Source organism: Sparus aurata, chromosome 7 (assembly GCF_900880675.1).
Source record: "Sparus aurata chromosome 7, fSpaAur1.1, whole genome shotgun sequence".
NCBI lineage: Eukaryota > Metazoa > Chordata > Actinopteri > Spariformes > Sparidae > Sparus > Sparus aurata.
The window spans coordinates 12,914,125-12,927,698 of NC_044193.1; the positions used below are offsets into that span (position 1 = coordinate 12,914,125).

General features: G+C 42.4%; 1 protein-coding gene across 8 annotated transcripts in view; it reads left to right on the forward strand.

Annotated features, from left to right (window-relative positions):
• dlgap4a (discs, large (Drosophila) homolog-associated protein 4a) overlaps positions 1-13,574 on the forward strand; it is an 89,762-nt gene that overhangs the window by 72,951 nt on the left and 3,237 nt on the right. For all 8 annotated transcript variants that reach the window (XM_030422785.1, XM_030422784.1, XM_030422789.1 and 5 more), the window contains 5 exons: positions 7,910-8,370; positions 8,472-8,569; positions 9,593-10,029; positions 12,644-12,735; positions 13,201-13,353. In XM_030422785.1, the coding sequence (XP_030278645.1) occupies positions 7,910-8,370; positions 8,472-8,569; positions 9,593-10,029; positions 12,644-12,735; positions 13,201-13,353 (1,241 nt within the window). The remainder of the gene's footprint in view (positions 1-7,909; positions 8,371-8,471; positions 8,570-9,592; positions 10,030-12,643; positions 12,736-13,200; positions 13,354-13,574) is intronic.

Consider the following 13,574-nt stretch of genomic DNA (forward strand, 5'->3'; position numbering starts at 1 on the left):
CAATAGTATTTTTTTTGCTCTTAAACCGTGAAAATATTCTGATCAAATAACCTATGTGGGCTATAATTTCTGCTTTAAGTGAGAGTGAAATTGATTATTACTTATTACAATCTATTCATTTTTACTCAAAGCAATAGTAACAATAGAATTAACATGAATTGAACTTATACTACATTATTACCCATCATTTTACCATGCAACAAGAATACAAGGCAGCCTATATGGTCAGTTGGTTAAGGCGTGCCCATTATATTTTACCCTGTATAATACAGGCACAGTTATGCCATTTATATCACAAACTGCCCACCACCAAATTCAGCATTTTGCTTCGTTTCAATGGGACACTGTGTATTGTTAAGTATAATTATGCAAAATAAATAGTCAATATTTACATTGACATATATATATTTACATACGTATTTACAATAAATACGTTTTGGATTGCACCCATCAAAATTTCTAAAACGTCAAAAAACCCATAAACTGGGTGCGGCCCTGCACGGTTAAATTATATACCCTTTCCAAACCATTGTGCTGATTTTATGTATCCCAAGAGGATTGTTTTGGTTTAGACGTCTTTCACAGAAACCGTTTCAATAGGATGCTTGCCTTTACAGAAAAAGTGGAGGAGATTAAAAAATCCAATTTAAATACAGCTCCATTGTTCGGATGGGTGCCGGTCACAATGGATCGAATATGTATGACTTGGTCGAGACAGTCTGTTTCCCGCGGCGTCAGGAGCCGAATGAAACGCACCTATCGCGGATACACTCACCAACAACGTAGCGGACAGACTTCCACCAATCGCGTTCGTTTTCGATTACCTCGCAGAATAGAACTGTCCAATCGTATTCAAGAAGCGGTTACGGAGAAAACGTGGACTCCAATCCTCGTCGTCAAGGGCGTGTACTACAAATCTTTTCTTCACAGCGTCGTCGCTGTGTATCTCACGGCAGGATCCCGTAGCCCGTCTGTATCTTGTCTGCCTTTCATGAATGACCACAAAATAAGGATTTTCCACTCTTTCACCACACAGTAAGGTATTGTGGCTTTTTTCTCGATTGAGCGTGAGTGTTCAGACTGTCAATTGTTGTCGGCTCGCTTGCAACAGCAAGCTAACGCGAGCTAATCGTGTGGTAGGTTAACGTTAGCTAGCTAACGTGGATGAAGAAAGGGGATGAAACCCTTATACTAACGATAGTGGTTAGCAAGCGGGCGATGCTGGTTAGACAGTAACGTGGTGGGAACGAGTCAAAGGCGCCTCTCTGTCTGTTCGCTAAATCTCCACCACATGATTACTCCGACCAGCGTTGCTCAACGTTAAATGCCCTGTGTGGGATCACACCGTAATGAGCATTCACTGGCTAGTTGCAGAAGCTAACAGTAGCCAAGGCGTCAGCAGCCGGGTATGGACAGCTCGGTATCCGGCTGGTGCGGCTGACTAAACCGTTAACGTCTCTTACAGCCGATAGCGAACATTGGCTAATGTTGTGTGACATAAAAATCATATTTAAACAAATGCTTTGATGTTGAGATGTTAAAAATGTAACATGGTGGCACGGTTCATACATTAAAACGAGAAAGATAATGTGTACGTTAAGTCAGGTTGATTGAACAATGGTTCATAAAGTATTTAGCTTATTTAACCGGTGTATGGATGAACATTGTTAGCTGTCAAACGATGGAAAGTAACAGTAAGCGTTTCTTCCCTCGTATCCCAGACTCAACATGTGACAGTGATCTGACCTCACAGGCATGGAGGAAGCTATGAATCACGTTTAGCTTACACTGTAGATGGACTGATAAGTTAACGTCAACACTGACAGTCATTTCTTCCTCAGATCGTGATTTGTGTCAATACTCCTGAGCAGATCCGGTGTCTGTAGTGCAAACCTACATTTAGTCCACAGTTTCACGTGTCATCTTTTATACAGTGGCTGGCTACTCTGCCTGTTAAGACCTGAGGACACCATCAATAATTGATCAGCTTCCTGCCCTGTGTAGTGCTTTGCAGTTCAGCAGTTAGGACACTGGGCTTTCATAAGGGCCACCTGACGGGAGAAACGATGTGCACTTAAAAGGAAAATAACATCAGAGATTTACGCTCACAATACTGTTACCTGCTCATCTCTATACTCACAGACAATGCTGTTTATATTGGCTTATTGTGCCAGAGAAACCAGTCTGTCTTGTTAGATCTTTAAAAAAATGTTTTAGGAAGTGATTTTTTTTTTTCTTTGAGCGTTTTGAATTCTCCCAACAGAATACTGAGCAGGTTGCTGGGTATCATCAGAAACACTAGCTTTAAGGTTTCATTGCGGTGACTAGGCGTGTTCATTCGTATCCACCGACAAATTACACAAGACATGGTGTGTCTGTGCATTGCCATGGATAGACTGTGAGTCATCCTTCACTGTATCACACTCTCCTCCTCTCACTCTCATTGATGAGGTAATCTGTGGACTGAATGGGTGAAGCAGCCATAGCTCCAGCACAGTAAGGTCAACAGCAGACAGACTTCTTAATGATGTGTGTGTGACCTTTAGTTTACATGTTTAGACATAGTCAAGGCCAATCCCTTTCCTGTACTAATCCTGTGCACAGGTTAGAGAACTACTTTATCAGATGGAAATACATTTTCAATGTTTTTTGAAGCTACTGAAAAAGTATAAATGATATAACATTGTGTGTCATGTTATATATAGCTTAATCAAATAGTTGTTTTAAGTTTTTGGGGTTTTTTTTTCAAGTTAATTGATCAGTCTGGAAAAATAATGTGCAACTTCTGATTGTAAGCCAAAATAAGCCAGAATGCCAAATATTCTTTTCCTCCAGCCTCTCAGTTGTGATGATTTTCTGATTTTCTTTGTGATAACCATGTCAACTACCATCACGGATTGTAGTTTAATGTTATCACATATATTATGTGTTGCTAGAGTCAAGCATCAAAAATAATTAAAATTTGCTCAGGTACAGTACTACTGTAAACTTTCCCATCCTAAAAGGTTAAAAACCTCAGAGGCAGGTGCCACGTGTCTTTACATCAGCTGATTAGTCTGTAACCCAGACTGTTGCCTCAGTCCAGCAGGTCAGACTAAGAACCACAGGCGGTCTAAAGGATATCAGACTATACCACAGATAGGAATGCCCAAACCAAGTCTCCAGCAGTGTAAAAGGTGGACTAAATTTTTTCGGATTTTGTCTCTGTGTGAATGGCTGTTCTTAAGGCAAGCTGTTTTTTTTTCTCCTTTTGTTGGCACTTTCATATTTACTTTTGTAGTAGGTGGTAGTAGTAGATAATGAACAACACATTTCTGTACTATTAGAGAAATTACCTGTTATTTTGGTTTTTGGTGTGTGGCTCTGTGTGCTGTGTAAGTGGTTTATTTTTTCCTATCTGTATGTAAGCTTTGTCTCCAAAATGGCAGCCTGCCTGTCTTACTGTCTCAACAGATAGTGCTCTCTGTCGCGAGGTGTGCCTTAGGATTTGCCGCCTCAATACTCATACCTTTTTAGCTAGTCGCTTTATTCATGAAGCTCTTGTGGTAAACACTGCGGATTGGATCTGATTCTCGAAACAATGTGTCAACAATTTGAATGTAAATCATGTAGCAGCAGCAGTTGCAGTCAAATGAGAACTAAATAACGTCAACTTGTCATTTTTAATTTACACAGGAACTCAAAAAACCTTATACGCCAGTCACATTGGCAGAAGCACAGCAAAAGACCTACTGTTAACTTGCTTTACTAGAGAAACAGATCTTTTAAGAGTTTTACAGTCACATATGTACATGTAGAATTTTTTCTATTTTTTTAATTTACATTTTATTCATTTTCCCAGCTGAGTCAATCTTTAGCTTAAGACAAAAATTGAATGAAATGCCAACTTTTACAGTTAAATGAGCAGGTCGGGTCAGCTTTCTGATCGGTTTTGAATATGCAGTATTTTCCTGAATGCTGCCCCTTGTGTGCTTAATCTATCTTTACAGAAGTCATGCTCAGCCATGTGTCCTGGTCTAATCTTTCAGTCTATGACTCCCACAACCTGTCAACCTGCCATACTATCCTACAATGAGACTGCTAATCTCACACAGAGCTTTTGTCACCACCTCTTTTCACGATACTTGGCCCCTATCCAGAGTTTCACAAATGTTCATCCACAGTAAGCTACAATATGATTTTAAACTGCCTCGTGTTTACTCTGCTTTTGTGTTTATTGAGCTTGGCGCTTCAGTAGAAACTAATGTGGAACTGCACCATCTCCCCTTGCAAGGAATATCCCTCAGTCTAATTAACACACTTGACTGTAAGCCAAAATCTCTCAAGAACAAGTTCAGTTGTAATCAAGTCTTCTAAATCCCAAACCAGACAACTAAACAGTCGCAACCAAAAAGTGTGTCCTGCTTTAAAAAACAATAGTGCCAGTGGTACCAGCAGTGAAAATAGTTCAATGCGTTTTAGTTCAGCGTGGAGCTCACATTAGTGGTCATCCGATAGCACTCAGACAGACCTGCTGATGGAGCTGGAACATATCCTGGCTCAGAGACTACATAGCTTTCATAAGTGATACAATTTAGTGAACATCTGATGATCATAGCCGTGTTAACAGTGTTGTAATTGATCCTAATTGTTTTCAGAGTAAGAGAGAATGCATTTAGGCTCCTTACACAAGTGATTCATAGACAGCTGCTGTCTGCATAGCTTGTCAACTTCAGGATGTAAAGCACTGAGCTTTCTCTTTTGCATTTTCTTGGTAAACTTTGCTGGCATGTTTCTCTCAGTAGTTGGACTAGGAATTAGAAATTGTAATCTTTAATCAGTTGTCAGCCATGTGATCAATAATCAATTTAAAGTTAAAATCTTGCCAACTACCGAGGCCAGTTTGATGAAAGATGTATTTAAACAAATTATGTGGCCTGTTTTGAAGCAGGGGCCAATTAAATTGAGAATAATACAATCATTGTTTAATAAAGTTAAATAAACACAAATATTATCAAATTAAGCAAATAACTACGACTCAAAATTGTTCCTCTTGCCCTCAATCTGCCAGTTTTTACAAAGTCAGATAAACAAAGAATTCTTTAAATGAGGAAGCTTGTTCTTACATCAGTTTGGGTTAGTGTTACTTTATAAGTAAGGGTACTTTTTACTGTGATATTTCTGTAAAATCTTAAATCAGCTGCGCCATCACAGGCTGAACTGATCCTCCATGTCAGCCAGCTTTCCGTACCATGTTCTTTACAGTGATTAATTGAGCAGTTAATAATTCACATCTGTAATTCGGACTGATACTCATTCATGCACCCTTTGGTCATGCATGACCGTGACAAAGGACCTTGTGATGGTTGAAAGTGGACTTGCCTTCAGGGCTCTGAATAAGTAGCATACAGGGATCAGCTGAAGGCTATCAGCTGGCCCTGCCCCAGAGGCCTAGGTTCTTCTGGGCAGCTTATCCATCTCTTAATCACCTCTTGGCGCTGTGCCCCTAGGTAGGGGATATAGAGCCAGCCACCACGCCACATATTGCGCGAGGATGGCAAAATGGATTGTGCTCTTTGCTTAAGGGTGCAAATAATCTGCAATTAGCCCACTTCACTATGACTGGGTGGTTGTAAACAGCATGTAGCCGTCTTGTTGTCATAAATCGTGCTTTTTCAGAGCTGAGTGAGAATTGGACATTTGTGGTTCACTGATGATTGATGTTTGGCATGGAAAAGATGATCTATTACAGTGTAAATGCTTATAAATCAACTTTATAAGTGCATGAGTAAGAGTAGTGCAGCCGTGTAGACACAACAAATGTGACAGAGGCATGTGTTGAGACTCAGGGTGTAGCAGGACACATTAATTAACTTTGGGAATGTCATGCATCTGTGCTATGATCACTACAAGAAGTGTCTCATTGTTGGGAGTAAATGTTCTGCTGTTGGCTGGATATGTTCTCTGAGATGAGCCGGGACTCCACAAGCAACTCATGAACTACAATGTAGTGGATTCCACAGCCATGTATGTGTATGTTGGTGGGATTTAATGAGGGCTTTACTGGTGCTGTGAGTCACTGGCTGGTGACGGAAGTGCGGCGCCCTAACAATTACAGGCTGTTAGGTTGCTATTTAGATTTTAACCACTACTGGGAAGAATAAACACTACATTTTTATTATTGATCCAATGTCTTGAATTACTTTCTTTGTCAGCTAATTTTAAATAAATAATTCCATCATGTGTGTCAGTGAATGCCGTAAATGTGTAGAAATATTTGTCTGCTGTTTGTTTTGCAATTCTTTCAGTCATATGTCGAGAGTCAGCCAGCTGTTTAAATAGCATCTACACAAAACCTCCTCAGCCTCCCCTCAATTCTTGAGGAAAGCATGTGGTTTTTCCTGGGTTCTCATGTTGTTGTAATGCAGTTAAGTCTGAACCTTTCACCGCAGCCCTGCAATCAGACTGATGACAGAATGAGAGACCAGTCCCATTCCTTGTCCCTGAGTCAGATTGTCTGTGCCCACTGGTAATCCATGTTCAGGCCCCATTTCTGTATCTGCTGGAAGAGTTTGGGAATCCAAGGTTCACATGTCTGTTGGCATCAAAATGTGACACCACTCTGCTTAATTTTTTTAACCACCCGCTTTCCACTGTGCCTCCATTTGGCCTGTGTGAGAGAGGCAGAGGTGGTTGAGAGAGCTAGCAAGTGAACAAGAAAAAGGAAGAAGCGATGAGAGAAAAAAGCAAATGAAGATTTATGAAACTAATAGCTTTATCCTGGTTATGTTATAATGCAGAAATAAATGATAATCAGAAGAATGTCTTATTAACAGATGACCATTGTAGAGTTTGTAGTTTACTTCTTGAAGACTCCTTTTCATACATTTATAACATCCTCTTCAGGCTGTTCCCTAAACATTAATGATTCAAATCATCAGCTCAGAAGCCTGATATCAAATATCATGCTTTAAGCTGCATCATTGTACGCAAAGCAATACACGACAACATTGTGGCGTACTGTTTGTAATACACAGGGTTCTCCCCAGAAATTCTTAGTATAGCGGCGCACCGTCTGTCCGGGGGGGGGGGGTGCGCGTGCGCGCGACCGCTCATCAATGTCAGTCCGGGGGGGGGGGGGGGGAACCGCTCGTCAACCGCTCGTCAACGTCAGTCCGGGGAGGGGAGACACGGACGTACGGACAGCCGGTCATCAACTCCGTCAGCCGGGGGACGGACGGACGCTCATCGCCATCAGCCGGGAGCTCCTAGCCGTCAACCGGGGGACGGCGGACGGCGGACAGACGGACGGACGGACGCTCGACACTGTCACGCGCGGAGTATAGCGGCGCTGACCGAGCGGTAGAGCGGCGCAGCGCCGCTGTTCCACCGTCTGGGGAGAACCCTGATAGATATATAGAGCGCTGATGGAGATGGTCTAAAAATTTAACTCTGAGTTGACTCTGAGTTCCAAAATTCTGATATTGGTACAGGACTTCATTCAAAAAGGTCATGTATCTGTAAATGCAAAAACAACAAAACAACTCTGTTGCTGTTTGCCTGACCTTCGTGGTTCAATCAAGTGGAAAAGCAAACAGAAAAGTTTTTCTAAGGCAGTGTCATCCTGTCAAACAGTCTCCAGGGTAAAAGCACTGTGACGGTGTGGCATGTAAAGGAAGATCCCCAGAGACAGACTGACGTCAATGGAACACCAGCAGGTTGAGAGGAAACATAGAGGCAGCAATAAGGGCAAAGTGCAGGTTTATATTTCAGATAGGCCATGTTTATGGTTTTATGTTTTGGATCCTGACAGGCACCAGCTGGCTTATATGTACTAGCACAGTTGTATTTTACTTTCGTTCTTTCACAGCTCTCAAATGACAAAGAACAGGTTTCTTATTCTCAGCTCTCTGTTTTCTTCTGTCTGCAGTCAGCAATAGGAAGGCTCCTCCTCCAGTCCCACCCCGCACCACCTCCAAGCCCCTCATCTCAGTGACAGTGCAAAGCAGCACCGAGTCGGCCCAAGACACATACCTTGACCAGCAGGACCGTGGCAGTGAGGCCAACAGCCAGTCAGGACGCAGCAACTCCTCTGACAGTCTCTGTAGCATACGCACGGGCAGCCTGGCAAAGGGGACCCATCCTCCACCAGTCCCTGTCCCTACTGTTACCCTTGCTGCAACCCCGGCAGCCACTGCAGGCTCTGTACCTCCTGTCCCAGCCCCCCGTGACCTCCCTCCTACCACCACCACTGTCCCCCCCACCACCACCACCACTTCCAACACTGCTTCCACATCCACTCAATTCCAAAATGACACCGTGAGCATTTGTGTCACCCTAGAGCAGCCCCCGACCCCACCCAAGAGGAAACTGTCCTCTATTGGAATTCAGGCAAGAATGATCTACCTTGTGTTTGTATGGAGACCCTTATCTTGGATAAGATTAAACCCACCTTTGCAGTTGTATTTGACTTGTTTTCTATTATTTTTCAGGTGGACTGTGTTTTGCCAGTGGTAAGAGAGGAGCCAATACCCCTTACAACACCCCTTAAGTTTCAATCAATTGGAGTTCAAGTGGAGAACGGCAGGCCGTAAGTATATTGTTACCTTATCTAACAGTGAATGGTAGCTAAATGTGATCTGTTGGTTTACATATATGTGTTGCACTATTCAACAAGGATGCTTTGAAGACATGATGTACTCTGTAGGGTATTAGATGAAAGCATATTAACCTATACTAGAGCTAGGCTGTTTCCTGATATTATCAGCAGACATTGGCCTATCACAGATATATTGCTATCTGTGCATATGTTGTCTAAAATGCACTAATATAAATACCCTTTTCTTTAGCGGTTGTAATGCAGAGAAAGCTGCTTGGTAGTTAATATACACAAAATACATTGGTTTGACCCCCAAGGAAACACAGAATACATTTCAGTGAGCAACACTGAAAATAGACATTAGTTTTGTTTGCTTACAAGAAAACACCACAGGGTGCCTTTGATATTGCAACAATAATTTTAATACTATTGCTCAACCCCAGAGGTGAGGCACCCCTCTGCTTTCTCCTCCATAACTGCTTGCACTCACAGTGTCCCTCTTCTGTTTGACCATGTGGCTGGTGAATCTGTAGTCTGGGCTCTGAGTGATGCTAAGGTCATTCAGCAGTCAGCCTGGCAGCAGGGCAGCGCAGCAGGCCAGGGCACTGATTGATGTCCTTTTACTCTTGTTTTGACTGTAGTGAACTGAACATGGCGAGAAACTCCCATTTAAACTTTTTCACTGCACAATTATTTCCCATAATCACACTTGTTTGACAACCCTCTTTCCTTTTCTCCAGCACATCATCTTTGAAGCCAGCAGTCTTAAGATTTAATGTTGTATACCTGATTTGTTGCTAATTACTTCCTGCATATCATCCTCGATACCAAGTATTTTACAGAGTCTTTGCGCTCCATGCCGATAGACACACTGCGCCATCAACTACGAAAATGTCCTGTCAGTCAAACACACTGACCCCAAACTGTTACTGTGATACATGTACTGCACATCACTTCATTGTCTTATTAATTCAACTGTCTGTCAGCTGCTGATGTTTATGCATGTCTCTGCAGTCTCAGCAGGGATAGCAGCATGGCCTCAAGACAAAATACGGAGTGTGAGCCTCAGGAGCCCCAGGATGCCACACCCACAGAAAACAACACAGCTAACTGCACCAACAGTCAAACAGTGAATACCACTGTGCCCAATGCACAGGACAAAGCCATGGAACAGCAACCCTTGAAACACATCTCGGCCCCATCCAGGATATCGACCTCGCCCCCGGAGACTCTCGACCCTGCTTTAGACCCTTCCTCGCTGCCACCGCCAGATCCTAGCTTGGAGACTGGAAACTGCAGCACCCACAGTGATGCTGTTCAGACCAGCACGCCAGCCTGCCTCCGAGACGGCAACTGGTTTCTGAAGCTGCTGCAGGCGGAAACAGGCCGCATGGAGGGCTGGTGTCAACAGATGGATCAGGAGACCAAAGACAACAAGCTGTCAGAGGAGGGTATGTGACGGAGGTCCACTTTCATAACATTAAGACCCATTAATACTCGTCATCTCAAGAGTTTTGCATCAAGATAAAAATCAGATTTTTGACACAAATTTCTTGAAACCGCCGGGGACACTTTTTCTCATTGCTTTACTGACGCAACTAATTTCAGTCTAACTTTCTCTGCTATCATCAGTTAACAGACCCTTTTTACTTATAGAAAGAGGTAAGATCCAAAGCGATGGGAGAGTTACACGATCATCCTACGGACTAAACAGAAGTTAAAGAGGTGTAAATGCATCGTTGTCTCGAAGATGCAACTTTACTCATGTCATGATGTAACTATGTTAAGTAGGCAATTTGTGCAAATAGCCACTCGCTGTATTTTCTTAACACATCCATGGTTTGTCTCCTTTTTGCCTATGATAACAGCAGCAAAAGTTGTGTTAAAATTAGAGCTGTCCCAAACGATTAATCTAGCGATTATTTTTTGGATTAGTCGACTAATCTACCAATTAATTTAACGTTACATGACCAAACAAAAGTAACGTAACTGTAACTGTGGTTGGTAACTAACTGAAGAAAAAAATACCGCAGTTGTGGGCAGAGCAGCGTCTGTCCTCCCGCCTGTCCTACCAACTCTTCCTCACATTTCTGCCCGAAAAACAGTGTCTGTCACCGGCAAAAACCTTTAACTCACTCAAGTGTTGATAGAAAACACCGCGATGGTCAGCCCTTCCGACCGAGACTTTCCCCCAGAAAACAGCATCCATCCCCGCAAGTGACAGGCAGCGACCTGTTTATGGCGATTATGGCGATTATGTAATAATGTAATTTAGCACGAAAAAAACGTAACTCTTTCACCTTCCAGATGTTTAGGGGGCCGGGTTCTCAATCACTACACATTATAAACGGTCCGTGGGTTTAGAGCGACAGGGGAAACACCTGAGAAACACCCCGACGTCATCATCATGACGTCTACCGTCACGTCTCTTTAGGAGCGGCAGCGCAGCTTTCTGTGTGAGTTACATGGCGCTTCATCTTTATTCCAGTGGTGCTTCGCACTGTGTGAATGACCAACGGCGGAGAATTGACGAACCGCCGCTGCGGCGTTATTGCAGCGTCTCTATGTGAGAGGGGCTATTCCCAGCCTCCGCAGGTACTACCACTTCCTGTTTGGGACAACGCGTTGATGCAAATTATTCATGTCGACGAATTTATGTCGTCGACTACGTCGACGCGTTGTCCCAGCCCTAGTTGAAATTACCCTTTAAAATAGCAGTTTTTGTCCAGTGATTTCTACAACTATGATCAATTTAAGCTTGGACGCACTGGGCCGCCATTAGCATCATTTAATCACGGATCAGTTTCGACCACTCAATAGTCTATTGCTTGTTGCTCATCCATAAATGGGGTATGTCATGGAATCATTATAAGCCAAGGCTAGCTTAACTGTTATTTTTGTAACTCAACTGTTAATCTGCAGAAGTTATTCTTTCTCTGGTGTCTTTTTGGCAGTTACCAAACAGCTTAAGGTGCTTTACCGTCTCTTTCTGGGCCGAACGAGGGCCAACCCTGGTTTGCGTACAGCCTGTGAAAACACAGATGGTTGGATTGTAATGAGATTTGTGATCCTGCCAACAGATAGACATATTTGGAGTTCAGATGATAGTGTGACTGTCTGGATTTTATACCGCTACAAGACACTCGAAATTACATGTGAAAATGGAGCTTAAGTATGAATAGTGTGCTCAGAATTCCTCCATTTATATGTAAATTCTTAAGAGCTAAATGCCCTATTCTTGAAAAAGTAGGGTTTAGTTTTAAAGCTCAAGAAATGTTTTGGGAACTTTCCATTGGCATAAAGGTGAAAAGATAATGACTGAATTTTTTATTTTTGGCGGAACTTATTCTTTATAGACAAAAGAGAAAAGAGAGACCTCAAAAAGAAAAAGTAGTACAGTACAGTAAATGGCTTGTCAAGTCAGTAACATGAAGAATTGAATTGAGGTTCACAGAGAGGCCTCGTCCATGTTGGCTATGGACAACGAGACAAAGCACAACAGAGTCATTACTGCCATTGACTCACCGGCCGCTGCTCATTGGAGTCGGGGTAGGCTTTGTTTTATCTGTAATAGAGCCACCACAGAGTCATTTCACTTTCTCATCTCCCAGAATACCACTGAAGCTTTTAAGCAGATCTATCTCTGCAGTGTCTTAAATATGAATGAGCGCGGAGCAGACTAGCTGTGGAGGCTCCATCAGATTTCCATTCCTCCTGCTCTCTGAGGACGTGAATTATGAATTACCATTTACATGCAAATATTAGCTGGAAATAGCTAAATAAAGACTAATTTGTTATCCTCCCTAAGAGTAAGTTAATATATTACGTCTAAGGAAATCACTTACTGTCATAGTGTTAAATGGCGAATGCAATCATAAATATTTCATGAATAAACTCTACCCTCTGCTACATCTTGATGCAGCTCTCTGACCCTTTTATGTACTGTACAGTAGAATATTTTTTTTTCATTGTTTTTGAGGTTTTATGTGTATTGTTTTAGCTTAAAATGTTTCTAGTGGTTCTCCAATGAGCTTGTTGATGATTTATCATTCTTCTCTTCTGTAGTGTTGGGGACGATCCGCAGTGCAGTAGGCAGTGCTCAGCTCCTCATAACGCAGAAGTTTGAGCAGTTCAGAGGTCTCTGTAACGAGAACTTGGTGAGTGGCTCCATCACATCACATTTACATCACTCTCTTGATATGCTGTCCTTCTTACTACATGCTTTTGTTGGCCTCTCAGCCTCTTAGTGACCCAATTTTCTTTCATCTTTCTCCTGCCAACGTCATTTTTACCAGACACACTGACATGCAGAAGTCTTCTTATTGCATTACATTTAGAGAGGAAGTGTAGCAGAAACATGAAGCATTTAGGATTTCTGTATTCTGATCTCTGCTGATAGATATCTGTTCGCTTGGCTTAGTTAACGCACTGTTCGTCCTTGCCAGATTTTCTCTTGCTAAAGGTCCGATATCTCTGAAAGTTTAAAGCTGTCATTTTTATGTTCTCTACATCCATTTGCTTGAGGGAAAGCTGCCTTAGAAATGTTTCTTGGGAGAGCTATGATCCATTATCTCTGATTTGACCGAAGTCAGTCATCAACTGTCTCATGTTCCCGTCATTAGAACGTAAACGCCAACCCACGACCAACAGCACAGGACCTCGCCGGTTTCTGGGATCTGCTACAGCTCTCGATAGAAGACATCAGCATGAAGTTTGATGAGCTCTACCAACTGAAAGCCAACAACTGGCAACTTCCTGAGAAACCAGAAAAGAAGGTGAGGTTTAAAAGAACTTGAAATAGAAAAAATGTCTGGCACCAGAGTTGAGAAGCATATCAAGTAGAGTTGGTTTGATGAAAAAGATACATTTAATCTGCAACTGTTTTTTTTGTTGTTGTTTTTTAAACAAAAGTGCCATTTACCTCTGCCAGCTTCTTAAAAGTGGGGAATTCCTAATTCTCTTTATACAAGGGGAGTCATAGTATACCAATAATGCC